Source organism: Aspergillus sclerotioniger (genome assembly GCF_003184525.1).
Source record: "Aspergillus sclerotioniger CBS 115572 chromosome Unknown BO94scaffold_12, whole genome shotgun sequence".
Lineage (NCBI taxonomy): Eukaryota > Fungi > Ascomycota > Eurotiomycetes > Eurotiales > Aspergillaceae > Aspergillus > Aspergillus sclerotioniger.
The window spans coordinates 441,580-469,547 of NW_020291002.1; the positions used below are offsets into that span (position 1 = coordinate 441,580).

The 27,968-nt window shown below is 46.1% G+C and overlaps 5 protein-coding genes and 3 non-coding genes across 8 annotated transcripts; 2 read left to right on the forward strand and 6 right to left on the reverse strand.

The window, feature by feature from the left end:
* Positions 1 to 820: 820 nt before the first annotated feature.
* Positions 821 to 976, reverse strand: BO94DRAFT_556116 (uncharacterized protein; the record flags this gene model as incomplete). The annotated part of the gene is made up of 1 exon (XM_025613841.1): positions 821 to 976. One exon carries the CDS (start codon positions 974 to 976, stop codon positions 821 to 823), a length of 156 nt encoding a protein of 51 aa, XP_025468051.1.
* Positions 977 to 4,305: 3,329 nt separating this feature from the next.
* BO94DRAFT_47790 (uncharacterized protein) lies at positions 4,306 to 4,792 on the forward strand. The gene has a single exon (XM_025608669.1). The coding sequence runs from the start codon at positions 4,413 to 4,415 to the stop codon at positions 4,617 to 4,619; it is 207 nt and encodes a 68-aa protein (XP_025468052.1). The 5' UTR covers positions 4,306 to 4,412; the 3' UTR covers positions 4,620 to 4,792.
* A 1,440-nt stretch (positions 4,793 to 6,232) lies between these two features.
* Positions 6,233 to 6,345, reverse strand: BO94DRAFT_t154. The gene has a single exon. It is a non-coding gene; the product is annotated as a tRNA-Leu (tRNA).
* A 542-nt stretch (positions 6,346 to 6,887) lies between these two features.
* BO94DRAFT_t147 lies at positions 6,888 to 6,999 on the forward strand. Its single transcript has one exon. It is a non-coding gene; the product is annotated as a tRNA-Leu (tRNA).
* Positions 7,000 to 8,503: 1,504 nt separating this feature from the next.
* BO94DRAFT_464491 (putative serine/threonine protein kinase (Kin4)) lies at positions 8,504 to 11,828 on the reverse strand (the record flags this gene model as incomplete). The annotated part of the gene is made up of 2 exons (XM_025608066.1): positions 8,504 to 10,480; positions 10,530 to 11,828. The coding sequence occupies 2 exons, from the start codon at positions 11,826 to 11,828 to the stop codon at positions 8,504 to 8,506; spliced, it is 3,276 nt and encodes a 1,091-aa protein (XP_025468053.1).
* Positions 11,829 to 16,788: 4,960 nt separating this feature from the next.
* Positions 16,789 to 16,974, reverse strand: BO94DRAFT_464676 (uncharacterized protein; the record flags this gene model as incomplete). The annotated part of the gene is made up of 1 exon (XM_025608076.1): positions 16,789 to 16,974. A coding segment is annotated over one exon (186 nt), but the record flags the coding sequence as incomplete, so codon positions are not given.
* An 8,293-nt stretch (positions 16,975 to 25,267) lies between these two features.
* BO94DRAFT_t153 lies at positions 25,268 to 25,349 on the reverse strand. The gene has a single exon. It is a non-coding gene; the product is annotated as a tRNA-Ser (tRNA).
* Positions 25,350 to 25,761: 412 nt separating this feature from the next.
* On the reverse strand, positions 25,762 to 27,876 carry BO94DRAFT_515570 (senescence-associated domain-containing protein). The gene is made up of 2 exons (XM_025609926.1): positions 27,178 to 27,876; positions 25,762 to 27,119 (listed from the first exon to the last, which is right to left on the reverse strand). The coding sequence occupies exons 1-2, from the start codon at positions 27,809 to 27,811 to the stop codon at positions 26,200 to 26,202; spliced, it is 1,554 nt and encodes a 517-aa protein (XP_025468055.1). The 5' UTR covers positions 27,812 to 27,876; the 3' UTR covers positions 25,762 to 26,199.
* Positions 27,877 to 27,968: the final 92 nt, after the last annotated feature.

A 27,968-nucleotide genomic window follows, 5' to 3' on the forward strand; every position in this document is an offset into this window, starting at 1 on the left:
AAAGCAAAGCACAGCAAATCAAAAACCACAAAGAGCGACAGCAATCAAAAACAAAACAACAGACAGATGCCACCGAAATAATAATTGTAGAAGAAAGAAAGGAACTTCTGCCGACTTGTGCCTTCGAAAATCAATCTAGCGTGATGAAATGAAATGACGGGACGGGACGCAAACGATGCATATGGGGAACCGAAACAGCAGCAGTAACAACAACAATGACAGAAACAAACAGCAACAACACAAACAATGATGGTGATGGTAACAGAAACACAAACAGACAAGCAGACAGACCCTTCCCAATCACATGCAATCCTCCACCTCCACCTTTCCTCCCAGATACTGTTCCCTTTTTTTTCTATCGATTTTCGAAAATTTTCCAGCCTGATTAATCTCCAGCCTCCATCCTCGACCCAAACAAAGGAAATCACCTCTCCATCCTATCCATCCACCCCCATTGTCCGTGCTAAACAAGACTCTTCATCAGGCACACCACAACCACAGCTTGCCTGGATCTGCTTGCTCCATCTCACCACCCATCATCTATCTAGGTAACCACCAACCCCAACCAGGCAGGCAACAACCCAGATAGACAGACATGGTCACAGACAGACAGCCAGATAGGTGGACACTCGCAGCACACCCCTGACCAGAAACAGTTAGATCCTATCCTTCATCCGCGATGATCTGGGCCGGGCCTGGGAAGGGGTTTGTAGTGTAGATTCGATGTGGATCTCTTCGGCAACTCACTAAGCAAAAGCTATGGGCCCTCTTCCTTTCCCATTCCCTTTCCCTTCTTCCTCCCGTGAACGATGAAGCGGATCTAGCCACCGTGGCTAGGGCAGTTGTAGCCCTCGCGACGACGGATCTGCTGTCTGACGCCGGTGCAGGAGGAGGTTCCTCGCTTGGCGCAGAAGACGACATCGCCTTCGGGGACGATGCAGCCGCAGTCGTACTGGTAGAAGTACTGGGAGCACATCGTGAGGAGAGGTGTGTGTGTGTGAGTTGGTTTCGGTTTGGGTTTGGTTTGTGTGTGGGGTGGGAGGGAGGAAGAAATTGGTTGAGTTGAGTTGAGTTGAATTGGTTAGAGGAAAAGCTGGACCAGAGAAATAGAGAGAGAGAGATTTGTGTGGGTGTGTGTGTGGTGTGTGTGTGAGAGAGAAGTGAGAGCTGAGCTGAGTGAACTGAGATTGAGTTGCTTTGGCTGGCTTGGAAGCTGCTGTTGCTGTTGTTGTTGTTCTGGATATCGATGGAGGGGGAACAGCTCTGGTTTAAATAATTGCGAATGGAACTTTTCGTTGTCGTTGGCAGGCAGCAGAAGTTGTGGTGGTGGTGATAAAGTGAGAGAGTGACTGCGGTTGACTGACTGTGCCGCAACAACGCCGTCTACGCCAATTGCTCATCTCATGGGGACAAGGCCGGCGAGTGACTCAACCCGGACCAATTGCAATTAAAAAATTGGATTTTTTAAGAAATTTATTGAGGGGCAGAAAAAAAAATAATATTCATTGTTGTGGTGGTGGTGAAGGTGGTGAAGGTGGTGAAGGTGATGGATGTCACATTTGGAGAAGCAGATGGATAGACGACTGTCAGAACAAGGTTCGACAATACAATTTTCCCCCTTCTTGCTTTCCACTCGTTGCGTCTCCGGTTATCTGGCGCAGCCCTCCTTCATCGAACCAGGACCAATATGAGACTGTCATGACTGCTGAACAGTTGGTGATTCGATCTACATCACATTTGGATCACCCTCCAGGATTTTCTAGATAATATCATGCCAACAAATGACTCAATCGGCCCTCCTCCAGCAGACTGGCCGGTATGCGAATCAGAGAGCCGGATATCTCCTCGCCATCAGCCTGGAAAGGCATCTTTTCCCAGACAGGTAAATGGACGAGTATCGGACTAGCAGGGTCATGCATCGGCCGAAATCGATATCAGCTCTCGTCTGGAGAGTGAACAAGCGTCGCATTAGACTTCCGCGCCGGCATCATCATGCGAAGGTTGACATCATCTTCACATCTACGCCATTCCTGTCGCCGGGAAAGGCCCGTCACATATGCAGGCCCAAGCCCAACAATCAAATTATCAAATCAGTTCCCGCCCCCCGACCAACAGTGCTTCAACTGCTGGAGGTCATGCCGCAGCCCAGAATGAGACCCGGACGGTCCAGCTGACGAATGCCAGTCCGCAGACGACCAGGTTCGCCCATCCGCAGACCTAGACTGGCGTCTATCATGTGTCCTTGACGCCGGTGAAATGGGGGTGGGGAAACCCAGGATGGCATGGCCACCACAGTCCAATATGATCGCGCCGATAGTATCAGAGTTCGGGGGAACTTCCTCCCCCCCACCAGCTGGTCTGACCGTCTGGCACCTGGGCGCTGTTTGGTCCGAGAGCACAGCGCGGGATTAGTTGATCGATGAGCCACCTGCTCCTGTCAGGGGTCGGCGCAGGTCCTGGGCATGCGTTCTGTCCCACGTCAACGTCAACATCAACATGTTGCGGGTCGCTGGGATCAACAAGGTGTGTCAGAGCCCGGGCCCGACATGCGGAAGCTAAAGCGATGAACATGCAAGAACTGCTGCGCCGTCACAGACCGTTGGGTCAGTGCTTTGCAGTGACCAATGTATGAACGCCAGGACTTAGACGCAGTTGGTGATATCAGTGATTGAAAATAAAGCCTGAACGGGGAGCCTGACAGTCTCCTCTTTTCTTCCCTTTGTTGGGAATCGCACGGGGGCCAGAAGGTATGCGACGACCGCAAAGGCGCCCCGTGGTCCGTCTCCACGGCGCTGGGACTGGTGTTGGTGAGAGATATTGAGCCAGGTTCACGAGAGTCAAGGCTAACTTAGTGGTTCGGCAGTGCAGGGCCAGGTGGTTTCCACCTATCGATTCTCCGTGATCACCGCCAGCCGGTAGGCTGAATGGGAAACGTCGGGCTGAGACAGCAACGATGGGATGCGAAGCTGGCACAGACATCTGCATGTTTCACTGTGCCTTTCAGCCGCTCAGTGGCCGTGCCACTCCAAGCGATACGGCGCAGGGCCCCGGGGCGCTAAAACGGCGACGGTCAACAGGTTTGCCCACTGGGCACGGCCTTCTTTTAGCCGCCGTTGGCTCCCGGGCTTGAACGGCGCCGGTTCCTGGCTGGGGACGGTTCCTGAGGGGGGCTCTGCTTATGAGTTGCTGTGGTTGAATCTTGGGGGATTCTGGAGGATTCACCTCGCAGTGAGGGTTGGCCACGTGACCCAGGGAGGTTGAGCCGCGTGCTTCTCTCGTGCAAGATTCCAATAGGTACTACTTCTCCCTCCCCCGCCTCGCTGTCAACCCTTCATCTACTGTCGAGAGGGCCTGCTGGGCAAGTCAGGTTGTCTCCCGTCATTCTGAACCATTCCTCTGTCAACCATGGGAGAAACCCTCCAACGATGATCTCCGCCCGTCGGAAGTCCCCAGTCCCAACAGTGGTCGTCCTTAAGCTTCAGACTTCCGACAGGACGGACTGACTTACGGAGTCCTACCTACTCAATTGTCCACCCCGACCAATGCTGGTTCTAGCGGGTTCCTTGGCTTCTACCAAGTAAGGGGGTGTGGCCTCTTCATTCAGACAGGATCTCGCCACGGCCCAGGTTCTAGAAGGAGATCTCCGTGGGCGACTGCAGCAACAGCAGCATTGCCAAGCAGACAAATAAGAAGCGCGGGGGGTCATGTGGGCATCAGACGAAGAATGCGGCGACTTGGCAAAACCCCAAGAATGGGCCTCGTTCCTGACGTCGTCGCCTCTTGTCGCCTCTTATCGCGTCTCTCTCAACCCACGTTCCTCAGCTCTCGTCACGGGACGGTTCACTCTCAATCAATAGTGGGCTTGGCTCTGCTCTTGGTCGCTGATCATCCGAGGCTGGTTTCGGCGGCCCAGATGCTTGTGCTGGGACCCCAGGCGCAGCTGGTCCAACCAGATCCTGGCCGCGCGCCTGCTCGGGTATGACTATTGCCAGAGCCAAGCGATGCAAAGGAAGGGGGATTTGCATGGATGACGTTCTCCGCCCCTCTTGTGTGAGGGTCGGTTTCGCCGGCATGTGAATTACAGCTGGCCGGTCCACCGTCGGGTATGAGGAATTGGCAGGCCTCTGCTGGTCCCTCCACTTATCTGCTTCTGCAGGTCGTGGTGGGCTAGAATCGGTAGTTTGATTGATCGTCATCATCCCCGGTCAACCCCTCTTTGCGATAATGGCTTGGCTGAGTTCTCAGCTATAAAGCTGGCCGACTTGCCCACGAGATTTCATCTTCTTCCAACTCAATCTCTCAAGAAAATCTCTCAAGCAAACCTTTCAAAAGCTCAAATTAAATCCAAAACTCTACCATCTCTCCATCTCTCCATCTCTACTCTACCGTTACCTCCCGTCAACACCATCACCATGTACACCTACACTGCCACCTCCAAGTTCCTCGTTCTGGCCCCTACCGAGTCAGGCCCTGCCACCGCAACTCAAGGCCGTGAGCGTTCCAGCAGCCAGTCCTCCACGAGCAGCGGATCGCAGCAGCGTCCCGGTCTCAGTCGCCTGCCCAGTGGCTTCCTCTACCTGGGCGTTGACACTCGCAACAACACGACGCCCAGCGTCTAAGTTCGCCCACGAACCCATCCGACGAATCGCGCTGGCCACGATTTCCTTAGCTCTCACCTCATCGCCTCCGGGACTAAAGTCTGACCCCGCCGGCTGCAGGAAGATCACTACAATTCTCATTATGAATATTTGACATTATTGGACGAGCGACCACTCGGAGGGACGAAGTGCGGGGCCCGGTGTTTTCTTTTCTTTTTTTTTGGTTGTTTTGCTTTTATCTTTCGTATGCCAAGTCATACTCCTGTCGATAGCTTCTTGACCATCACGACGATACCTCCTCCTTGCCGCTGCCTAGACAATATGAATGTTTGCCAAGGGCAGTTGATATGTGCCAAGCATTATGCCATCAGATAGACTGCAGTCCTGTTCCACTGCCAAGCAATGATAGATTCTGCCGATCGACCATTTGAGCTGCCAAGTAGCTGCCTAGTAGGTACTCCGTAATGGAGGTTGATAAGCAGGGCGTCGCGTTGTGCCGATTAATTAAAGTACGAGGACGGAGTCCGGAGTAAAAGGGACCGATAAGGGGGGGATCTCAGATCTGCCCCGGTGAGAAAGAAAGTGACAGATGATGAGATACATCCACTGTCTAACGTAATGCAAACGTGCCTTTCAGCCCAACTCCAGTTGTCTTGCCTCTTCCACTCTCTCTCTCTCTCTCTCTCTCTCCCCCCTCTAGATAATAAACCTACACGGAGTATACTGTCCCCGATAAATCAATATGAGTCCTATGATTACTGTACTCAATGCCCAAACTCAACCCAACAAACACAATTCCACAGCATCAGCAGCATATAACAAACCCCATTATACACTATAACAACAACAATAAACCCCATACAATAATAGGTAAGTAATCCCTTATTACCACAAATATCCCCTTCTAACCGAACAACCGAACAACCGAGTCACCTAGGTACATCGTATCTACAGTACTAACCCACTAGCTACATAATACCTATCTCATCCCTAATGCAGCTATCCCCAGTCTCCCCCCAATCACAATCCACTACACAGGGCAGCAGTCCAGATGCAAATGCATGCAACCCTGCACACCGGTCCGGACTTGGCTTGTCCATGATACATACATAATACTTACATACATACATGTCTGGCCCCCCCGGGGTATATTACATCCCTTTCGTCCGAATTGCTTTTTGGGTTATTCGAATTGGTTCGGAATTGCGTGTCGAGGGTGCAGATGATCTTGGTCTGGACTTTGCCTAGACTATCTTGCCTACCTATCACCTAGATAGATAATGGATGATTGATGGATTATTCGGGGCGTGGGAAATTTCCGGTCGGTCGGTGAGGACCGTGCTGGTTCTTTTTTGATTACGGAGCTGAGCTGAGCTGGGCTTTGGGGGAGGGGAGGGAAGCTTGCTAGGGAGGGAGGGGTCTGGTGGGGGGGAGGGGGGAAAGGGGGCTTATGCTTGCTTACTTACTTACTTGGAAAGTTACTTGCGCTATGTGTGCTTAGGTTTGTTGGTTTGTTTATTTGCTTGTACTTCAGTTCATTATCCGTGACTATTTATCATGTAGCTCTAGCCATGAAGTATGATTGTATAGACACCCGTCCCCTCAGGAGGAAAAAAAAAATACAAAAAAGAAACTGACAAGAGTGGGATTCGAACCCACGCCATCAAACGATGATCAGGAAGCTGTGAAGCTGAATCATTAAGGTGGACCTTAACCTGACGCCTTGGACCAACTCGGCCATCTTGCCTTGAGATGTTGTTTTGCTGGATTTTAGTGCTATACCAGCCAGTTGCATTTTTGGAGAATGTCCCCATGAGGAATGAATGGAGAGTATGAGTATAGAGGGTAGGTAGCTGTGTGATAATACTCGATTGATATCATATTACATCTAGATGTGATAACTAGTAGCATTGGAACTCTTGATAGTATATAAGAAAGCGCTATACCAGGGAATATGCCATGGTGAAAGCGAACATACTTACGCTGTGAATATATCCTCACCATCACCACCACGACCACAACCCAACCCCTACTTAGCTTCCCTTCCCCCGACCACCACCACCTAGGTACCTACCTACCTGACACCCCATAAGCGCAGAGTCAGAGAAAAGCGGACCTAGTTATGAAACTAGCGCCATCACGCAACCCAGCCCAACACAGTCTAGAGCCATCTATCTATCAATTCCAGCTTCCACACCGACGGATAAACAAGGCAAGACTACGTATATTATCTACCTTACCCTTGGTACCCGTTTATAATACAAAAAAAAAGCTATCTCCATCAATCAAGGCAAGATGGCCGAGTTGGTCCAAGGCGTCAGGTTAAGGTCCACCTTAATATTCAGCTTTACAGCTTCCTGATCATCGTTTGATGGCGTGGGTTCGAATCCCACTCTTGTCATAACTTTTTGTGATTTTCTTAATCCACTACCACTACTACTAGGTAGGTTTAGTTATGTGCAATTGATTTTTAGTTGGTGGGGTTGCTTTTTGCTACTTAACATTTAATCCCGTGTCTTGGGAATAGATAATATCGATTCTGCTACCGAGTAGATACCTACCTAGGTAGTGGGTAAGGAAGGAAGATGTAGAGATAACCAACCGCAAGGCTGACTGGCTGACACCCGGACCGGAAGGCATTCCAACTTATACTGCATGCACGCATGTATACAACAAACACAGCTTCAGCTTCATCCGTTCATCCTCATATTCCACACTTCGTAAGCACACACCCCGAGAATAAGCTGGAGTATATATCTCCCGCAGCTGACCGACAAGGAGGTAGATAAGCAATCAGCCTTACCGCTGTTCCACCTCAGCTCCCACTACTTATCTAGTTCCAACGAATCCCAACACGAGCACAGATCAGCTGAGAATTGAGTTGAGGCTGTGACTGTGATCTCCACATGGATGGAGACAGTGCGTGGGATCTATTTTAGACCTGACAAGGATCCATCTAAGCCACGGCCACTATCTATGGTTCAGGTTTCACCCGGGGTTGGAAAGATAGTCCAACGGCCCCCATAATATTCATGCAGCCGGAACTAAAGGTAGCTGATGGTTGGAGCTAAAGATAGATTGATGGATATTAGTATATGCAAGTTTTTTGACGAGTGGAACTAAGCACAGAGCATACGCTAGCAGGGATGTAAGCCTCATCAGATGATCTTGATCTCACTATACTATAGATAGCCCGCGGGCATACAATATCCACTGGAGCAGGAAAATGACATGCTAATGAATCACGCTATGCTCTGGATCATACAACATCCACCAGGCAATCGATCAATAACTATTAGATTAACCACAAATAATCCTGAGTAGGAAAGTAAATAGCCGCAGCACCAACGACACCACGTCCGAGAAGAAAAAGTAGGGGGGGAGGAAACAAATCAATTTACAATCAGTACTATAGTGACAGGGAAGAAAACGAAAATTTGAACAAAGGAAATAAGGCTTATGGGGAACAAGAAATCAAAAACATGCGAGATAGGGATATGTATGCGCGCAACAGTTGCTGGTACAATGCGAGGAATCGAGAGCTGCAAGCAACAGGACGAAGTCTGCGTGGGTATCACGGGGTATCCAATTAACCATTCTGCTCTTTCCATGCTGAATCCAAGAGCTAGTCGAATGCCACCTCCACCGGGGGCTCAAGTCGAGACGATCACGCTGGCGAACCTGTCTCTTTGCCTCGAAGGGGGTGGCGGTATTATCAGAGTGCTGCAGCCTCCTTGGAACTCGCCATACTCAATCCCGAATCGCAAGCAGGTTATTAGATTAGAACTGCCTGTCGTTCTTGGTTGTTCTACCGCAGTAACCAACTCGCCCCGACCGGCCAGAGCCTAACGGGTCGAGTGCAGTGGTCGAAATTAACATGATAGTAGGTCCAGCCGTAAGCCAACCTACCGGTCGTCGCCGGCTCTCGACTTGGCGCGTCGACGGAAGAAATCCATCACTTTGCGGGCTGCCCCAGAGCTGCCGGGACGGTGTGCCAGGTCCCGCTCGTACTCGTAGGCGTCGGCGAACTTGCGGTGATTCTTAGGCAACACGCCCCCTCGCGCAGGTCGGCCACCCTGCATCGACGGCCGCGGCGCCTTGTCGTACGGACCAGTGTAATCCTCGTAGTAGTTGGGCGCCGAGTGGTTGGCGTACTGGTTCCGGTAATAATGATCGTTGTCACTCGGGTACACTTGTTCGGCTGAGGTCGCGCTGTAAGACGTCGGTTGGTAGATGCCCGACTGGCCGGACTGGTTTGAATGAAGAACAGCAAATTGTTGGTCGATCCGGGCCTGGTAGTTAACCGGCTCCTCTTGGGTCAGAATCTCCTCCCCCGGAGCACCCTCGGGCGCCATGTTGATCGCATCCTGTGTCCCATAGCTAGCAGCGCGCGCACGCGCCTGCATTGCGCTGGTCGACGGGCGCGGTTCCACGCGGTTTTCGGTAGAGCGATCTGCTTGCGACTCTTCATCGGGGGTCTGTGATCGGCTGGAAGAGAACCCCTTCAGCGAGAACGATGGCGGTAGGAAGGAGAACCTCCGAGGCCTGCCCTCCACGCCAGCCTCGCTGGTCTTGCGGTTATATCCGTACTGGATGGACCGTCGTGAATCCACAGACATCCGAGTGTCGTCTCCGCCATAGGGATCCTTCATGCTCGTAGGAGGGTAACGTTTGCCATTCTTTTGCCGAGGACCGCTACCCTGCCCTCCCCGTCCTCCAAAGATCGAACCAGACCGTCCAAACAGCTTCTCGCCGATGCTGGATACTGTGTTGGATCTCTTGTGACCCTTTGGGGGTTCCTGTCGGGGGGTTGTGTTGAACTTGGCCGGGAGTTGCTGGGTACTGGGTTGGCCGATGGACTGTTGCGACGAATCTTGCGGCATCGGAGCGGAGATGACATATTGCTTGCTCTTCGGCTGGGCGAGCCGACCCTGGGCGTTCGTGGCGGCCACAGTCGGTGCAACCGGCTGTCCATAAGATCCTCGTGATGGCAAACGACCGGCGTTGAACGAGGCCATGGAGCCACCGGTAGTGGGGCGCGTTGCATGGGTAGCTGGCATCGGTGCCGTCCCGGTGAGGGCAGTGGAGTCTGAGGTTGAGCGAGGCAGATGCCCAGGTGCAGGCGCCGGCGCCGGCACCGGGCCAGCAGCTGCCTTGGGTTCTCCGGTCCGCATGCCTGATGGGCCAGACATATCATGGGCCAAGGTGCCCGACGGCATATTGGGCGCCACACCGCGGCTGTTGGACCGGGCCCTCGTCGGTCGAGATTCTGACGGTCCAGATGCCTCTGCGATCCCCGACTCGACACCACCAGGTGCTTCGCCTCTCACCGTCTGAGACTGAGGAGCAACGTACTCGACCTGAACCGTCCGTCGTTTCGTGTCGCGTGGAGTCTTGGACCGTTCGGCCGCTTGCTCTTGCGAGATATCGCCTGCGTGGTGGATCAGTCCGCCCACAGAAGATACCGGATTCTGGTAGGTCTTGGGAGGTTCGCGGACTGATGCGCTGCGTGCCAGCGACGGAGCTTCTTTGTGCGCTTCTGCTCGATCAGCGACTGCACCGGCGGAATTCGTCGGGGAGTCCATACCCTGGGAGACCGTCGTGTTGGCGATGTCCGCAACCTTGGTAGTGCTGCTGGTGATGTGAGAGACAATATGCGAGTACTCGCTAAGCCAGCTGTGTCGGGCAACCTCAAACAGGTCAGCCCGCTTCCGCGGGTCAGGCACCAGGATTCGCCGCAAAAGATCGCGAGCGTGGGGAGTCACATATTCAGGGAAGGTCAGGGGGGTGGTGACAATGTACTTGTATAGCAGGTTGATGTTATCCCCATCCGGATTGGCCGGGTCATCATCAAAAGGCAAATAACCCGCGAGCATGGCATACTATCAACCGGTTAGCTCTTGTACGATCATCGGGGAGAGGATTACTCACCAAAATCACACCACAGCTCCACACATCGACTTTGCGCCCCGTGTAGAGCGAATCACTGACCACGAGCTCTGGCGCGGCATAACAAGGACTTCCACAGCTGGTCTGCATCAAATCTCCTCGCCGCAACCCCTTGGCATTAGGCCGGTCTAGGCGCATCCGCTTCACGAACTCCTTGTTGGTTAGATTGTATTCGATCTCCTCACCCAGCTCGTCCACGGGGTCGAAGGTATTAGCGAAGCCAAAATCCGTAATGATAATATTGCGATTGCGGTCCAGCAACAAGTTTTCCAGCTTCAGATCACGGTGGACGATGCCCTTCTTGTGAAGATAACCCACACCGGAAATGAGTTGCGCAAACAGGCGTCGGGCGGCGTTGTCCTTGAGATACCGATTGTTCAGGATATGATCAAAAAGCTCACCTCCGGAGGCATACTCCATGATGATACCAATGTGACGATCCGTTTCGACCATCTCGTGGAGCCGAACGATGTTCGGGTGGGCCAGGTCTCGCAAGATCGAGATCTCGCGATAGATCTTGGGTAACCGGCTGGGATTCGACCCCAGTGACTCCCTACGGATGAGCTTGATGGCGACTTGGATGGTGCCGTCTCGCTTCCACCCCAGTTTGACCTTGCCGAACTCGCCCTCTCCTAGCGTTTGCCCGAGAATGTACTGGCCAAACGTCGTCTCTTTGCGCTTAGCGGCCTGGTCCGAGTAGTCGTGCCGACTGCGCAGTCCGCCTCGACCTCCATCGTCCACACCATCGCTCCCCACCAAGCCCAGCCCGGACGCTGGAGCACTCTCAGTCGAGGGAGATACCGACGAGCCTGCCTGCCGTACCTGTTCCCGCTCGATATCTACCGACGGATCACTCACTAGGACCTGGTTAAGAACCGTACTTGACTCCTTCATCAACGCTGCCTGGTCTGCAAAAGCCTCCATATTTTCTTCCGAGTGCGGGGCGCTAGCAGAGGACGGTGCTGCCGGCGCACGGGCGCTCGTACCCTGTGAAAATTCGTCAGGCGATTTCACTTGGCGAAACTGAGTATCGTCACCCCTCCTTGCGCTCCGGTCCTCGGCTTTGTTTTTTCCGTGGCGTGAACCTGAGGTCTTTTCTCCGGGACCATGGTGACTCCGGTGAGTTGACGACGTCCTCGGCGGTGGGACCGGCGGAGCACCCAGGAGATCGGGATAGATGTGGGAGCGACTGTAGTCCTGCTCGGACGAGGACGCTGCGGGGGTCAAGGCTGGGGATGCATGGGTGGTGAGCGGCAGGGGCTGCGATTGGGGGTCGTTCATAGCCGAAGAAGCTGTCAGGACCGGAAAGGAGGCTAGCTGCTGAGCAATTAGCGCTGCATCGCTCGCGCGGCGTGAACCGCTCTTCCGTCGTGAATGTCGCGCCGACTCGGACAAGGACTTGCGGGGGTGCAGCGGCGCATCGTCGAATGGCGGAGCTGGAGCGGGAGGTGTGTAGAAGAGGGGTAGATCGATGTAATGCTGTGAATAGACAGTGTAGACAACATACCTTCGTTTACTGAAGACGCAGCAGAGCCTTGAACTGAGGACTGCTGCGTGTACGGTCCGAGACAGCCTCTCCAGGCAGACGTGGGACGGTAGATGAGCGATCACCTCGGTTCGCTCTGTTCGAGCAATTGCGATCGGTGACTGAAGTCCGACACGTCCAGGCCCTCCAGAGGGTATTAAGAAGAAATTTTTGGGGGGGTTCTTTCTTTTTCAGGGACCTGTGACCGATCGATCCGGAGCTGGAGGGTCCGGTCGGGCAGCTGAGCTGATGTCTCGAGTTAGTCTCAGTCATCGGGGGTTCCATCAGGACCACCGATAAGGGATGGCAAGGGTAGCGACTGACAGGTATTGATCCCAGACGAAAGCAGCGGATGTTGGTAAAAGGAGGACACCAGGTCAGGCAACCAGCAAAGATTAACGCAGCCAAACGTCGGCGGAATAAAGAAGAATGATCAATAATCGCGTTTGTCAAAGAAACGCATCAGCTGGTTGTTCTTGCGAATTCCGAATTTTCTTTCTTTCTTTCTTTTTTGGGGGGTCTGAGTTCCTGTTTTAGGTCGCTGTAAGAAAGGGGAATATCTGCACTGCAGAATTGACTCTTGTCCTTCGCCTCTGCCCACGAGTAATCGCTACCCAGGTGGGTAATGCGTTGGGGGGGGAGAGTCTGCGGCTCGAAGAGAGAGGAATTGGAGATCGGAGCGACGAGACCGACGCGGGCGGGAAGGGGAGCAGCCTCGGGAGACGCGAATTTAACCACCACGAGCCACTACTTGTTGCTAGCACGGCGGGACTCGACGGGAGAGCTTGGTGGACTCGTCCCAGGCGCTGTACCGACTTCAACACTTCTGGAGGAATTGACAGGGCAGAGTGTAGACTGCGTTGAGGAGCATGATCGACGGGGAAGGGAAATTGAGGGAGGGGGAGGGAAGATTGAAGATGCAGCCACAAGCAGCACCAACAGTAGTGGTGGTGGTAGCAGCAGCAGCAGCAGCAGTGGTAGCCACGACAAGAGGGGTGCTGGTGGAGTGTCGACCGTCGCTGGATCGGGGACCGGACAGGGGGGGCGGCGCGAGGGGAGCAGGAAGACCGGCGCGATCAAGGCCCAGGGAGAGATGAGCCGACCCAGGGGGGGGGAGAGATGCCCGAGGGAAGAAGAAGAGAAGAGAAACCGAAAGGGAAGAGAAGCAGAACACGAAGGACAGAAAAGGAAATAAAAAGAGGAAACGGGAAGAAGATGAAGTAAAGAAGATGATGGTGATGATGGTGATGGGAAGGGAAAGAGAAGAAAGAGATGGCGGTGGTGTACAGTACAGTCGAAGCAATACGACCTAGAAAATAATAATAATAATAACCATACTTACCATCATCATCATCATCATCATCGTCATGCTAATACTATAGTAAAAAGACTAATATAGACCCGGTATTATTATTATTGCTTCCTGCTAACGAGCTACGTACATATTTACTACTATGTACCTACTTACTTACATACTAGATACTTACAGGCGCGGAATTTCGACCTTACCTGGCCACCAAATAATCATCCGTCACTCGCTGCTTTGCCGCTGCTTTGCTGTGCTGGCTGGGGAAAGCAAAAGCGGGTCAACGGGTCGGATCTCTTTGCCAGGAATAATCATCGCCGCCCCAATTTAAAATCATAAGCAAATCCACAATGGCACAAGTTAAAGCTACATGGCAGTCGGAAAAAGAAACGCGCAGGGAAAAAAAGAAAAAAGAAAGAAAATAAAATCAATCAAAATTACGAGGTCCACAAAATCAAATACCAACGTTGAGGAAAGACAGGGCAGCCCGATATTTCTTGACCTTTTATCCAGTCACTGGGCAGGTATCTATCTACTGGGTACTTAGACGTACCATGATGTAGGTCGATGCTGCATTGGGCCTCGGAAATAATAGAGGAGTGAGGGATGCTACTGGGCAGTGGTCTATACGAGTGTGGACTGGGAACTGACTCTAGAACGTTAGTGGGGACGACCGACTTTCCTATTATCTATGTAGCTACCTAATGTGTACATGGTGGATGCAGAACTCACGAGGTGACGAAATGCTCTTTGTTTTTTCCTTTTTATTCCCTTTTCTGTTCCTTTTTTTTTCGTTGCGCATGGGAGGAAAGAGGGCGCGATGGACGCCCGATCCCAAGGGAAGACTAAATCAAGGGCCTGAACGTGGGTGATGTCCCTTGCCTGGTTCGACCGGCCGTTGGGGTTTTCCCAGTCGGGTCCTCACTCGGGTTATGACCGTGATGCTGCTAGTCTCGTTTCCCTGGATTGCTTATGGAGTCCTGTTTACTATTTGCCTATCTACTATTTACGGGATACTGTTTACTGGTTCCTGGTTACTACTTTGTACTTCCAGATCACGAACATGTGCGGTCATGCTACTGCTAGAGGCGCCTGATCAGCAGACACGACACGGGGGGCATATCCTTCGTGAGTGGATGATATCAGCCAGCAGCCAGACCGACAGACAGGACCGACAGAGCGTAGGAATGAGAGGGCGCCAAGTCATCAGGGGCATCGAACCACTGTTTCAAGCCGGCACGGAAAGTCGCTGCTAGAGCCGCTGGGGCAGCCGATCGTCATTACAACGACTAACCGGGCAGTCATCGCCTGCGCCCGCCCGCTGATTGGCCGCCCGGAAGATTACCGGCCTGGACACCTCAGGTACTGAGGTACCTCCGGTCACGCCGGCCACGGTACCTGCCTTAGGTACCACCGCCTAGCAGGGGACCGCTCCTTTAGCACTTACACAGTACACAGTACAGTACTTACTAGTCATCTTATTACTCTTCAGTTCCACTTGAATCACAACGAAAAATTCCATCCATGGTGCTGCTCCGTATACAGTAGTCATTTATTATCTACTGGCCCCGTTCTGACCCTTGGGTATCCTATCCACGGTAGGGATGTCCCCCATCCCAACTAGATAGATTTCTATCTACTGGTTCGTCCCAACCAGCGTGATCCATGATCGCGACCCAATTATTGCCTATCAGGGCCGAGCTTATTTAGCTTAAATTCGCTGGGAGGTGGTGAAAGCGAACAACCAATCCTATCCCTTGGGTTATGGATCATATTTCCTGATATCTTATCTTCTAACTTCCATTCTACATGTTCGATGAGCCTTCCATTCCTGCCCTCAACTTAATCCGCGATACGACAGATCCAACCCCCATCCTCCATATCCTATCCACTGTGTACACCGTACGGCGCTTAACTAAAATCCCATGCTGACTTTCTCTCTCTCTCTCTCGCCGTACCACGACCTGAAACCGAACTTGATCAGCTAGCTACCTTAGCCTGGTAGCTAGGATGCAGCCCATTCAGCTACTTAATTTAAAAGCTGACAGCCTAGTCGTCGACCCCGAGGGGGCCGTCAAGCCAACCCCTCCAAAATAGAAACGCGCGACAGGGATACTCCCAGGAAGGCCCCTGCTCAAATCAAGGAGACTTATTGATTTAGTTCGGCCTGGGCAGGTTGCAGTGTAACTCTCCGTGTTTGTGTACGCTGCTGCTCCGCATGACGACCAGTTCGTTACCCCAGCATCGTCGACCAAAATCGGAGATTTACCCCATTACGTATGCGCCGTGACAACTAGATACCTGCTACTACCTACCTATTTCGCCAGTCGCCAGGATTAATGTTGGCATCCTTTCGATCCCTTGGTTGTCTGGTTGTCGGGGAGATCTTGCCAGCCTTATCGGCTGTGTTGCACCCTCAGGCGGGCTGGTCCGGAACGAACCCCCCAGACCTACCCATCTAGGTTATGCCCTCGACAAGGGTGTCGCGAACCATCACATGTCCACTGTCCACTCCCATCTCTTGGTAGGACCGAGCAGTCTTTCCCCTTCCCGGCTAGTTGACGACCAGCTTCTGCAATCATAATTCACTTGTTCTTTCTCCGCAACAAGAAGCTATGACAGGCACGGTCGTACAAGTTTGCTCCCTGATTCTAATATCCACAGAAACGAGGCGGCAATCTGGTCTCTCCGGACACATGCATATATGAGGCGCCTTTAGTTCAGGCACATCATGGTCCTTGCTGGTTACTCAACTGGCGATCATTGAGGGTGCAAATGGTGCCTCGGAAGATCGGGTTCTACGATTTGACAATTGGGCTAGTCGGAGACGTGAATGGCGCTTTATGCAACGTAGGATGACTATCCATGGCATGCTATGCACAGGCCGCGGGAACTAGAACCCTCGTGTCTGCATGTGGTTATAGATATCTCAGGGGATTGTCGTATCTCTTGATCAGGTGCATAAATCCATCTCTCCTCCTTTTGTTTATCCAGTATTGTGACATGGGTGCTAACCCCCCTCCTCTCCCTTGGGGCAGATCTACTAGTCTCTATACAGTAGAATCTCGGGCATCCCAACCATTCTATCCCTCCCATTCGAAGCATAAACATTCAGCTAGCTATACATATACTAAACCTGGTACCTTGCACATAGGATGTTAGGACACGGAGCCGAAGAAAACAAGTGATATTGGTTGACTAGCTAGGAGGCTTCTGCTACACGGGATGAAAAGGACAACAACACAGTGACCAATATAATGAAACATATAACGCGCTTGCCTATTAACTAACCAGCTATCTGAATACAGCCTCCTAAGTAAGCAGGGATACTAAATATTGTATACATAAAGCCAGCTGTTTAATTAAGTAATAAAATAGTAATATTAAATAAGTTCTAGCAGTGTAAAGTATTAAGCATGTAGTGATCCTACTACTAAATAAGATTTTATATTCAGTAAATATTTAAATACAGAGAATATTTTTAAACCAAGTATTTTAATAAAGCTGTTTACAGGGTTCTTCTTCTTTAGAATATAGAATATCTTAATCTTTCTCTTTTTAATTAAATCCGTTATAAAAAAGTAACGGTTGTCAATCTATTTAATTAACTAACTGTAGTGACCATGATTTAAAATAGTAAGAAAATTAGTAATATCACTGTAGATCAGGATCTTATTATTATTAAAAATTTTAAGACTAAATACTGCTACTAATTTCTTAATATAAGATATCTTTAACAGCAGTGTTATACACACAGAATTTAGTAATAATAAATAACAGTACTAAAATAAATTACTTTCTTACTAAATAGTTGACTAAGCTTCCGGCAAAGAAAATAATATATTTTTTAATTAATTTATTATCTTTATAATCAGTATAATGTCAAACCCTAGGATCGCTTCCCTGTTCCTGTTAGCTTAGCTTCACTGGTATATGTACCGTCGAACTGAATCGAGGATGTATCAGGCTGATGACTATCTAGGAATAACTGGTCTTGAACAAGAGAAGAGAAGTAAGGCCAGATAGTGCCGCGCAGCTATCCGTAAGTGAGTACAGATGAGTATTGTTGTTAAGCTATCTAAACATATGGTTACTTAAAGACAGTGTTATTGAGCATGAAGAACAGAACTAGCTAAGTACATGAAAGAGTGTCCTTATATCCTATCCTTCATTATGGCATTATCATGATATATTATATCACTGATATGTTATCTCATGTCGCTGCCATATTCTGTCATAGCGCCGACATGTTGTGGCGTGTCAGTAACATGTCCATTATGGTCACGTGCTGTGTAACCATTTCAGGCGTCGGTTACTCAGATCAGGATTCTACTCGATAAGAGTCCTTGTCTTTCCCGGACGTGGCCTTCTGCCAGACAAGTCCGCCTCACTAGTTGTTTAGCTAGCAGGGGTCCGTAACAATATTATACTATATCTACTTGAGAACTAGTTATAAAACTCTATAAAATAAAAGTCTATAATATTTAATATAAACTTATCTACTCTTTTCTGTTAATATCTATATTAGTCTTATTATATCAAGATTAAATAGAAAATAATTAAAAAATAAATTTTATTAGTTATTTAAAACTAGAATATTTTATATTTTAGCTTATCTAGTCTTACAACTCTAAATTAATAATACTTAAAGAAATATAGAAATTATTTAATAAAAAAAGAAGAAATCTAAGATACTTCTTAAAATTATAGAGAAACTAGTTAAAAGATATGAAGACTTCTTAATATTATATAGAAAATCTTTAAGAAAGATTAGTTATAAGAAGAATTATTTAACCTGTAGTTAGATAGCTCTCTAGAGAATTCAACTTCTACTTATCTTCACATACCTTGAGTAATTCTTGGGCTCTTGAGCCCGTCACACCCACTCTATCCAACTGTTACGGACCCCTGCTAGCTAAAGGGACTAGTGAGGCGGTTACGTCAGGCAGAAGAGCGGCACTCGGAGAGATGCAACTCTTATCAGGCAGGACCCGGACTGAGCCGCTATGTGTCACAAGTCACGTGACTGCGGGTATACGAGAGGGTATATGGTCGGATATATGGTATATGCTATTAGTATATAAGACAGTATATAGAATAGTATATAGAGAATAGATATATAAGAACACTCTTTTATATATTTAGCTAGTTCTGTTCTTCATGCTTAATTTATATTATCTTTAAGTAACCTATGTTTTGATAGAGCTTAATAACAATATTTATCTATACTTACTTACAGATAGCTGCGCGGCACTATCTGGCCTTATTTCTCTTTTCTTGTTCAGATCAAGTCATTTTTAGATAGTCAACAACCTGACTATCTTTGATTCAGTTCATAAGGTACGTATTGGAACGGGAGCTAAGCTAACAGGAACAGGGAGAAGCGATCCTAGGGTTTGATACATTGAGCACCAGTCAGTACAAGTGTTATCCAGTGATAACCAGTCATTATGTTAACTATATCAAACATATCGCGAGCGCCTCAGCAGCAGGGCCCGACGACCAAGAAACTGATGGATATGGTTGGTCAGCTACAAGAAAGCATCACTATCTTAGAACAATAGAACCAGTTACTTGAAGGTTGCTTATCAGTCAAATCTGTTAAGGTCTGACCACCTGAGCTATTTAACAGCAAACGAGCGCGGCTCAGAGCTTTCTTGACCCAGTTAGATCTGTATCTTAACATGAATAAAGAAAGACTCAGAAATGAGGAGAACAAGATCTTTTTTACGTCTACTTACCTTACCGGAGCGGTATTTGATTGGTTTAAACTATATATCTACAAGTAATAAGAAAAGTCGGTAAGTAATCAAGATAATGATATAAAATGATTTTTTATTAGTTATGCCAGATTTAAACAGCGTCTTAAATAGATGTTCAGAGATATTGATGCAGTATAGAATATTAAGTAAAAGTTATAGTGATTCAAGTAGACGGGATCAGTATCTGTGTATATTTCAGAGTTTCAGCAAGTTATTAATTATCTAGACTGGGATGATAATATTTATATTTCACGATTTGAAGAAGGACTCAAGATAGAGATCTAAGAGAAAATCATTTAGTAAGAACGATCGGATATCTTGGCTAAGATGATTAAAGCAGTAGTTAAGATTGATAATAAGTTGTACGACTTTAACATGAAATGATAAGAGGGTTGGTGGACTAGCGGGTCTATATCTTAATGTAATAACCAGCTAGGTTACCGAGCCAATAACAGAAGGTCGGCACAACCTAGGAGCTTGGGATACGAAGATCCCTATGGGCTGAAACCCATGGAGCTGGATGCAGCACAGTATTAGACTTAACAGACTCGAGTGTCCAAGGAGGAACTTGAACAGTGTAAACGAGACTGCTTGTGTTTTAGCTGTGGCAAAGCAGGTCATCAGTTAAAGAATTGTAGTCAGAAATAGCCTCAGAAACAATTGAGTGTTATGAATCAAGATCAAGGTAGAGGAGTCTATAATATCACCGCTATTCAGTACGAGGTTTGGACGGAATCTGCAATACAGATATTAGGTAGTAAGAAGCTACATGCTATTTAGCATGGTTAGCTATCAAAGAACAAGATATATTATGATTGGTTGAGATAACAGGCTATCCCGGATGAGTTAACAGTACTACCTAGTTAATAAGAGGATTGATGATTGTCTGTATTATTAGTTTGGACTATAGAAGTTAATAATAATAGTTATAAGCTAGTTTCGAGAAATGACTATCTCAGTATAGTTTAGAATGAAAATAAACTATTAGATAAAGAGTACAGTATACTGCTTAAAGATCTTAAACTTAGTAAGAAGAGACTTAGTGAGATACCTGATACCCCTAAAAAACCTCTATTAAAAATTAGTAAACTCTGTTTATTATAGTAAGATGAGGATAAGGAGAACCAGAAGAACGATTAAGAGAATGTTGTTTATTAGTTAAACTGTATCTTGAAGAAGATCTTGAAGAATCTAGCATGATTTTATCTAGAACTTAAGATGATTATGCAGCATTGCCCGTATTGGGATTTAAAATATTGAGAATCATAGAACAAGACTTAGAAATAATATTTATAAAGATATTCTTGTTATCTAAAAGTTTGCTTAACATGTGGACAAGATAATACGGACTATTATTACTAGCTATTAAAAATTAATTAGAAAGTAAATATTGCAGGAACAGAGTCTTGATGTGATAAACCATATCTATATATATATTTTAAAGGAAGTAAAGATTACTGAAGATATAATAAACTTTCTTGGCTTGTGTGTTATATAAATATATACTTAATATATCATGATTAGAAGTATATTATTAACTACTGATCTAGGATACTGGAAGTGGTTAGGGTTAAGGCAAGCCACTGTCCATGTTCTATCTTTGATTATATATATAAAGAATACTAGAAATATTTTTATTATAGATTAATATATTGACTAGCATGTTTTAATGATCAGTATATAATATATTATACAGTAAAAATAGAAGGTTCAAGATTTCTAAGAAGATATTTATAATAGTTAGAATCTAATTAGCCGGAATAGTAGTTAGCAGTTACAGAATCAGGACTATACCTGAAGATCTAAACAGTTGTATTAGATTGACTAATCCAAGTACTGGTAGATTCTGGAGTGACTGGGAACTTCATATACCTGTAATTTATATAATAGCTTAAGATATTTGGATAATAGAAAGCAGAATCTGAACTAATTGTAGGACTGAATAGAGAGAATTTGGGAATTCTTGTGTTAACAGTCAAGTTAGGAACTATACTTATGATTATAAAGAGTTACTATAAGTATATAGATTTTGATGTGATATCTTTAAAATAGTATGATATTATATTAGGGATTTTATGGCTCAGGAATCATAATCTGTAGATTGATTGGAAGACTGAGAGTCTTTAATTTACTAATTATGATTATTTAAGATAACACCAGCAAGAACCAGGTATGGGGTCTGGATCTATACAGCCCGCTACTCAGCAAGGAGCTGAAGTAAGGATTAAATAATCTAGTAAGGGGAGGTTAAGATTGTTATAAAAGCTTAATACACTAGATATTGAAGGTAACTTAGAGAAAAATGGCATCTCAAGTATAGTTGCACAAGTAATAGCAGTAATCAAGTTATTATAGAAAGATTGGCTCATAGAATTATCAGGATAGGTACTAATAATAATAAATAAGTACTGAGAGTACAGTATTAATAGTTCTAACACAGAGATTGAGGTGATTGTCCAAGGACTAGAAGATTCATGGGAACTTTTAACTACGGTCAAGAGTAATGCGCAGATTTTACCACAGTATAAGAGATTTAAGGACTTGTTCAAGCAGTTAGAGTAATCTAAATTATCTCAGCACGGAAAGTATAACTATACTATTTCTATAGAGAAAGAGAAATTACTGATATATAGAAAGATTTACTTAATATCTGAAAAAGAATTACAGGCATTATAAGAATATATTGATAACCAGCTGGCTAAAGATAATATTAGATCTTTAAAGTCACCAGCAGAACATGGAGTTCTATTTATATTAAAAAAGAACAGCAGTTTACAGCTATATATGAATTATCAGCCACTGAATATTATTATAATTAAGGATTAACACCCGTTATCTTTGATTTTAGAAATCCAAGACAAGATATAAGGAATAAAGTGGTTTACTAAACTTAATATTATGAATGCTTATTATCGTATATATATTATAGAAGATAAAGAATGGAAAACCACGTTCAGAATAAAGTATAGATACTTTAAGTACTTGGTTATATTATTTAGGCTTATTAATATATCAGCATTATTTCAATAATATATTAATAAAGTTCTTGAAAAATATCTTGATAGGTTTGTAATTACTTATTTAGATAATATATTAATCTTCTTAAAGACTGAGAAAGAATACGTGAGATATATAAGACTAGTTCTATATAAACTATACCTATATTAGTTATAATATAAGTTAAAGAAGTATGAATTCTATATATAGAAAACAGAGTTTTTGGGATATTGAATATCTACAGAGGGAATCTATACTGAGTAAGCTAAAGTATAAGCTATATAGAATTAGTCTTAATCTAGGAATCTGAAAGAACTACAGTAGTTTATCAGATTAGTCAATTATTATTAATGATTCATGGACGGATACGCTATCTATATAATACTATTCTTTAAACTTATAAAGAAGTTAAAGAAGTACCAGTGGAAAGAACCATAACAGAGCATGTTTGAAGATATTAAATAATGACTTATCATATTATTAATACTTATACAGCATGACCCAGAGAAAGAAACCACTATTGAAACTGATGCATCGGACTATGCTGTTAGTATATGTATAATACAACCTGAAGAAGACAGAAAGCTAAGACTGATTATATTTTACTTAAGAAAGTTGGTTCAAGTGAAACTTAACTATGATATTCATAACAAGAAATTGCTAGCTATAATAGTAGTATTTAAGCAGTGAAGGATCTATCTTGAAAAAATAGAGCATACTGTCATTGTAAAGACAGACCATAAGAACTTGACTTATTTTATAATAACCAAAGAGTTGACTAGAAGATAGGCATGATGGGCTAAGATTTTGTTATAATATGACTTTAGAATTATATACTGTAAAGAAGCAGAGAATAGATATGTAGATATGCTGAACCGCAGGCTAGACTATAAATTAGATGAAAAAGCTATTAAACCGGCCATCCTGAAGCGGAATATGGATAGGTTAATTAGCTATAACAAGGCTAATCTAGCAGCAATGTTGGAAATAAGTAATGATTTAATTAAGTAATTAGCTGAAGACATGAAAAATGATAAAATATTTTAAGAAATGAGCAAGGATTTATCAGATAAGATCACTATTAATGGAAATAGACTAGCATACTTTCACAGATTAATCTTTATATTAATTGTAATAAGGATAAAGATTATGGCTAGATATTATAACAGACCGCTCAAGGGCTACTTAGAAGTGGAAAAGATAATTAAATTAATTATAAGGAATTACTATATTCCGAACCTCAGATAAAAAGTATGTGATTATATTAGATAATATAAGACTTATATTAAGAATAAGCTTGTAAGATACTAACCCTATGGATAAATATAAGTACAGGAGGCGCTATAATAGTTATAGAAATAGATAATAATTGACTTTATTAATCTATTACTGGAATTAAAAAGGTTTAATACTATTACAGTTATCACTGATTATCTTATTAAATATATCTATCTTGTACTGAGCAAGATAATAATAACAGTAATACAGATGGTAGAACTGTTTCTAGAAAATATTATTATATATTATAAAATATCAAAATATATCATATTAGATCAAGACAAATTATTTATCTTGAAGTTCTAGAGATCACTCGCAGATCTCATGGAAATAAAAGAATAAATAATAATAGCTTACCACCCACAGATGAATGAGCAGATAGAAAGGGTTAATCAGATAATTAAACAATATCTGAGATATTATATAAACTATTAGCAGGATGATTAGATAAACCTATTACTAATAGTATAGTTCTTATATAATAATATCAGTTACTTAACTATTAGAGTCTTACTGTTTTATACTAATTACGGATATCACCCGAGGTTTCTGGAAACGCTATTAAAAAGACAGCAAGTTACTAAAGTAGCTGAGAATATTATCACATTTATAGAAAACATATATCTACAGTTATCTTAAGATATTGAGTTCATGAACTTGCACAGTAAGATATACTACAACCACAGACATGGGAGAAAACCTAACCTAAAAAAGAGAGAGAAAGTATTCTTATTCTACAGAAACATCAAGATAAAACAATCAAGTCAGAAGCTTGATCATCATAAGCTAGGACTATTTGTCATCGAAGACAAGAAGGAACCAGTTAACTACAAGTTGAGATTGTCAAAATCAATGAACAGAATACACCCAGTGTTTCATATCTCATTGTTGGAACCCGCACCAAAGAACGCTAGAATCGCAGAAAATGTGGAGATTGACGACGACACGGAACAAGAATACGAAGTCAAAAAGATCCTGGACCACAAGAAGATTAGCGGCAGATCGCAGTATCTGGTGAAATGGGAAGGAAGAGAACTGAAAGACCCCGCCAACGCGCACATGGGGGCACCCACCTTTATGTTCTTAGGGACAAGAACCTCGAAGGAAGGGAAGTGGTGTTACGGACCCCTGCTAGCTAAAGGGACTAGTGAGGCGGTTACGTCAGACAGAAGAGCGGCACTCGGAGAGATGCAACTCTTATCAGGCAGGACCCGGACTGAGCCGCTATATGTCACAAGTCACGTGACTGCGGGTATACGAGAGGGTATATGGTCGGGTATATAGTATATGCCATTGGTATACGAGACAGTATATAGAATAGTATACAGAGAACAGATATATAAGAACATTCTTTCATATACTTAGCTAGTTCTGTTCTTCATGCTTAATTTACATTGTCTTTAAGTAATCTATGTTTTGGTAGAGCTTAACAATAACACTTGTCTGTACTTACTTACGGATAGCTACGCGGCACTATCTGGCCTTACTTCTCTTTTCTTGTTCAGATCAAGTCACCTTTAGATAGTCAACAACCTGACTACCTTTGATTCAGTTCACAAGGTACGTATTGGAACGGGAGCTAAGCTAACAGGAACAGGGAGAAGCGATCCTAGGGTTTGACACCAACCCCAACTCCAAATCCAAACCCAATATCCATATCCAATATCCATATCCAATAATCCGACGGAGTCCTCCGACCTCCATAGTACCACCTCCAATCCAATCAAATCGTACCATTAAAAAGAAAATTAATCATATAATCCACTCACGGCACAGACCCACCACATCCACCCACATCCACCACCATCCCCCCCAAAAAAAAACCAGCAAAAAAAACAAACCAAAAAAGAAACGACAACAGTCGGATTTGAACCGACGCCTCCGAAGAGAATAGATTTCTAGTCTATCGCCTTAGACCGCTCGGCCATATTGTCTTTTTCTTGGAAAAATCTCTACTTTTTTAAAATATAAGGCTAAAAATGTTGTAAAACAGATAAGAGCTGTGTTGAGATGCCTTGTTGGTAACTATCAAGTATTAACGAAGAAGGGGATCTCGTACATGGTGGGCTAGGATTGTATGGCTGTGTAGGTAAGTGGTTATGGGTGAGTGATGAGGTTGTGGGGATGTGGGTTTCTACCACCGTTATATATCTCCTTAGTTGTAACGGGGCCAAATCGTTTGTTAGAAATAGTATTCTGTAGACTGGTATCATTTAGATATGAAGAGCAGAGGGTACTAATGAGCTTATTGGTGATATTGAATGATACTGACTAAACCACTGTAAAGGATAGGGCAGAGAGACGGAGATTGATAGATGTAGGAACTAAGACGAAAGGCGATGACGGGGTTATATTACTTATCTAGCTAAGTCTCAGAATGGAGCCCCTAACCTGTGTCCATGCCCGGAGAATTTAATGAGCGCTGCTATTCCAGCATTTGGACGAGGCAATTGTATGGGGTCTGTCAACCACTGAGTGGTGGATATGGCCCAGGTAACTGTCGAGAATCACCAATCCAGCATAGAATATAGGAAGCAGGAAGATACGTGGTCATATAAACCGAATACATGTTTACCAGAATGCAGTCAAGCGCTATACCATTGACTGCACAACCCAGCAAGACCATATCATAGATACATCAGAGAGAATTAAGACGAACAGAAGAACAAATCAGCCCCAGAGCATCAGTCATAAGATCATAAGATCATTACATTAAACGCAATACAACAGGTGAAAAATAAACGAAAAGGTGCGCATCATAGATATAGCGAAAGTGTTCTTGAATCAACGCCGACCCCCTGACATGGATATACCGCCTAGTGAAGTGGTGCCCGGAGCACCGTATGCCGGTGGAGGGGTCGCGCTCGAGGATGGGCGTCTCATCACCGGAGGAAGGCCTGACCAAGGTTGCTGAGGTTGCTGAGGTTGCTGAGATTGTTGAGGTTGCTGGCTTGGACCAGCTGCTCCAGGGGGAACATCCCCGCCGTCACCTGTGCCGATGAGTACCTGTTGCCCGTTTCGCATGCGCCCGACAACCATACCTCTGGCAACAGACTTCAGCATAGCCTTGCGGCTCACACCCGCGGCATCAATGTACACCAGACCGACATTCTTGACACCGCCAGTGAGATTGGAGGCCACGGAGCCCGCCTGCTCGCCATAGCGATGTCCAATCATGGTGCTGGCAGCGGTCGAGCCAGAGATCAGCACGTTGCGGGCACTCTGCTCGATGCCATCCGTCAAAGTCGAGAACGCAATCATCGACTTGTTCAGGATGCCCGGCTTGTAGTCGTTTCCATACCTCTCTGTCCCTCTTTGCCTATCATTCTCCTTGCGACGGGCCAAAGAGGCACCAATGTTCTGTGCGTATTTACCCACCTGCCCAACCGTCTTAGCAGAGAGATCGGCAGCACCCTGTGAAAAGGTGCCGACCCTTCTGATCCGCGAGTGTGTGGTCTCCGAGAAGGTCATGGGCTTGGGGTTGGGTTTAGTCTTCTTGGTGAAACTCTCCGCGCCGCTTGTGAGGATGTTCGCAAGGTAAGAAGATCCGGTTACAATCAATCGGGAGGCTGTCGCTGATGTCTGGACAATCGTCGAGTCTTTGTAGGCCGGGTGACGGGCCATCCGCAGGTATTCCTCCGAGACATTGCTGACCCTGACTTGATTGCCTTCACCTTCGTTAGGGAGTTCAACCTCCACAGGTCCTAAGACAGAGAAACCAGTTAGCAAAGGCTCACGGATAAGGAGGAGTGCAGTACGTACTCTTCGAGCCAGGTTGAACCCCGGGCTTCTCCACCACATCATACCCCTCCATCTCACCAACCACGCTGCCATCCTCCTCATCCACGAGAACAATCCGCCCATGTGAGTCATCCTGACTAGTACCGGGAGAAGAGATGTACCCCTCATTAGGCGCATATGCCGCAGGGTTATACGGAGCATGGTCACTGGGCGGGGGTGCGCGTTCGAGGAACGCAGTGCATTGGGCCAGGATTGTCTCAAAAGTATCCACATCATCCTGTGTCACCCTACCCGGGCCGGAGCCAACTCCCGGAAACTGGATGCGAATGAATACACCGGCGTTGGGACCCAAATCCCAGCGAGGGATCAAGTAGCTGTCTGGATGCTGGTGGAAGATCTGGGTAGTCGCAGGGAGCGCTAGGTCCAACTCCGGTGGTAGATGCAAGTGAAGGTAGAAGTCATCCTCAGCAGAGGTATTGGGGGGAGGTGTAGAAAAGGAGTTCTCAGGTGTGCTAGTTCTGGTTGGAACCATTAGAAGCGAGAGAGTCTGGGGTCCAGACGGAGTAAGTTCCGTCTCCTCGCCATTTTGCAGGTGATAGGCACGGATGTTATTGATGCTATAGAGTAGCCTTGGGTCATGAATGGTGGAAGCCATGGCCGAACCCCCGAGGAATTGACGTAGGCAGATAGATTCACACGAAGGCCCTGTACCGAGTGGGGGAGGGGGGACTTTGCGGGGAACCGATAACCGCAGCGCAGCGCAGCCTAGATGTTTGGCAAGTGAAAGATGATAGACATCAACCGCAGCCCCA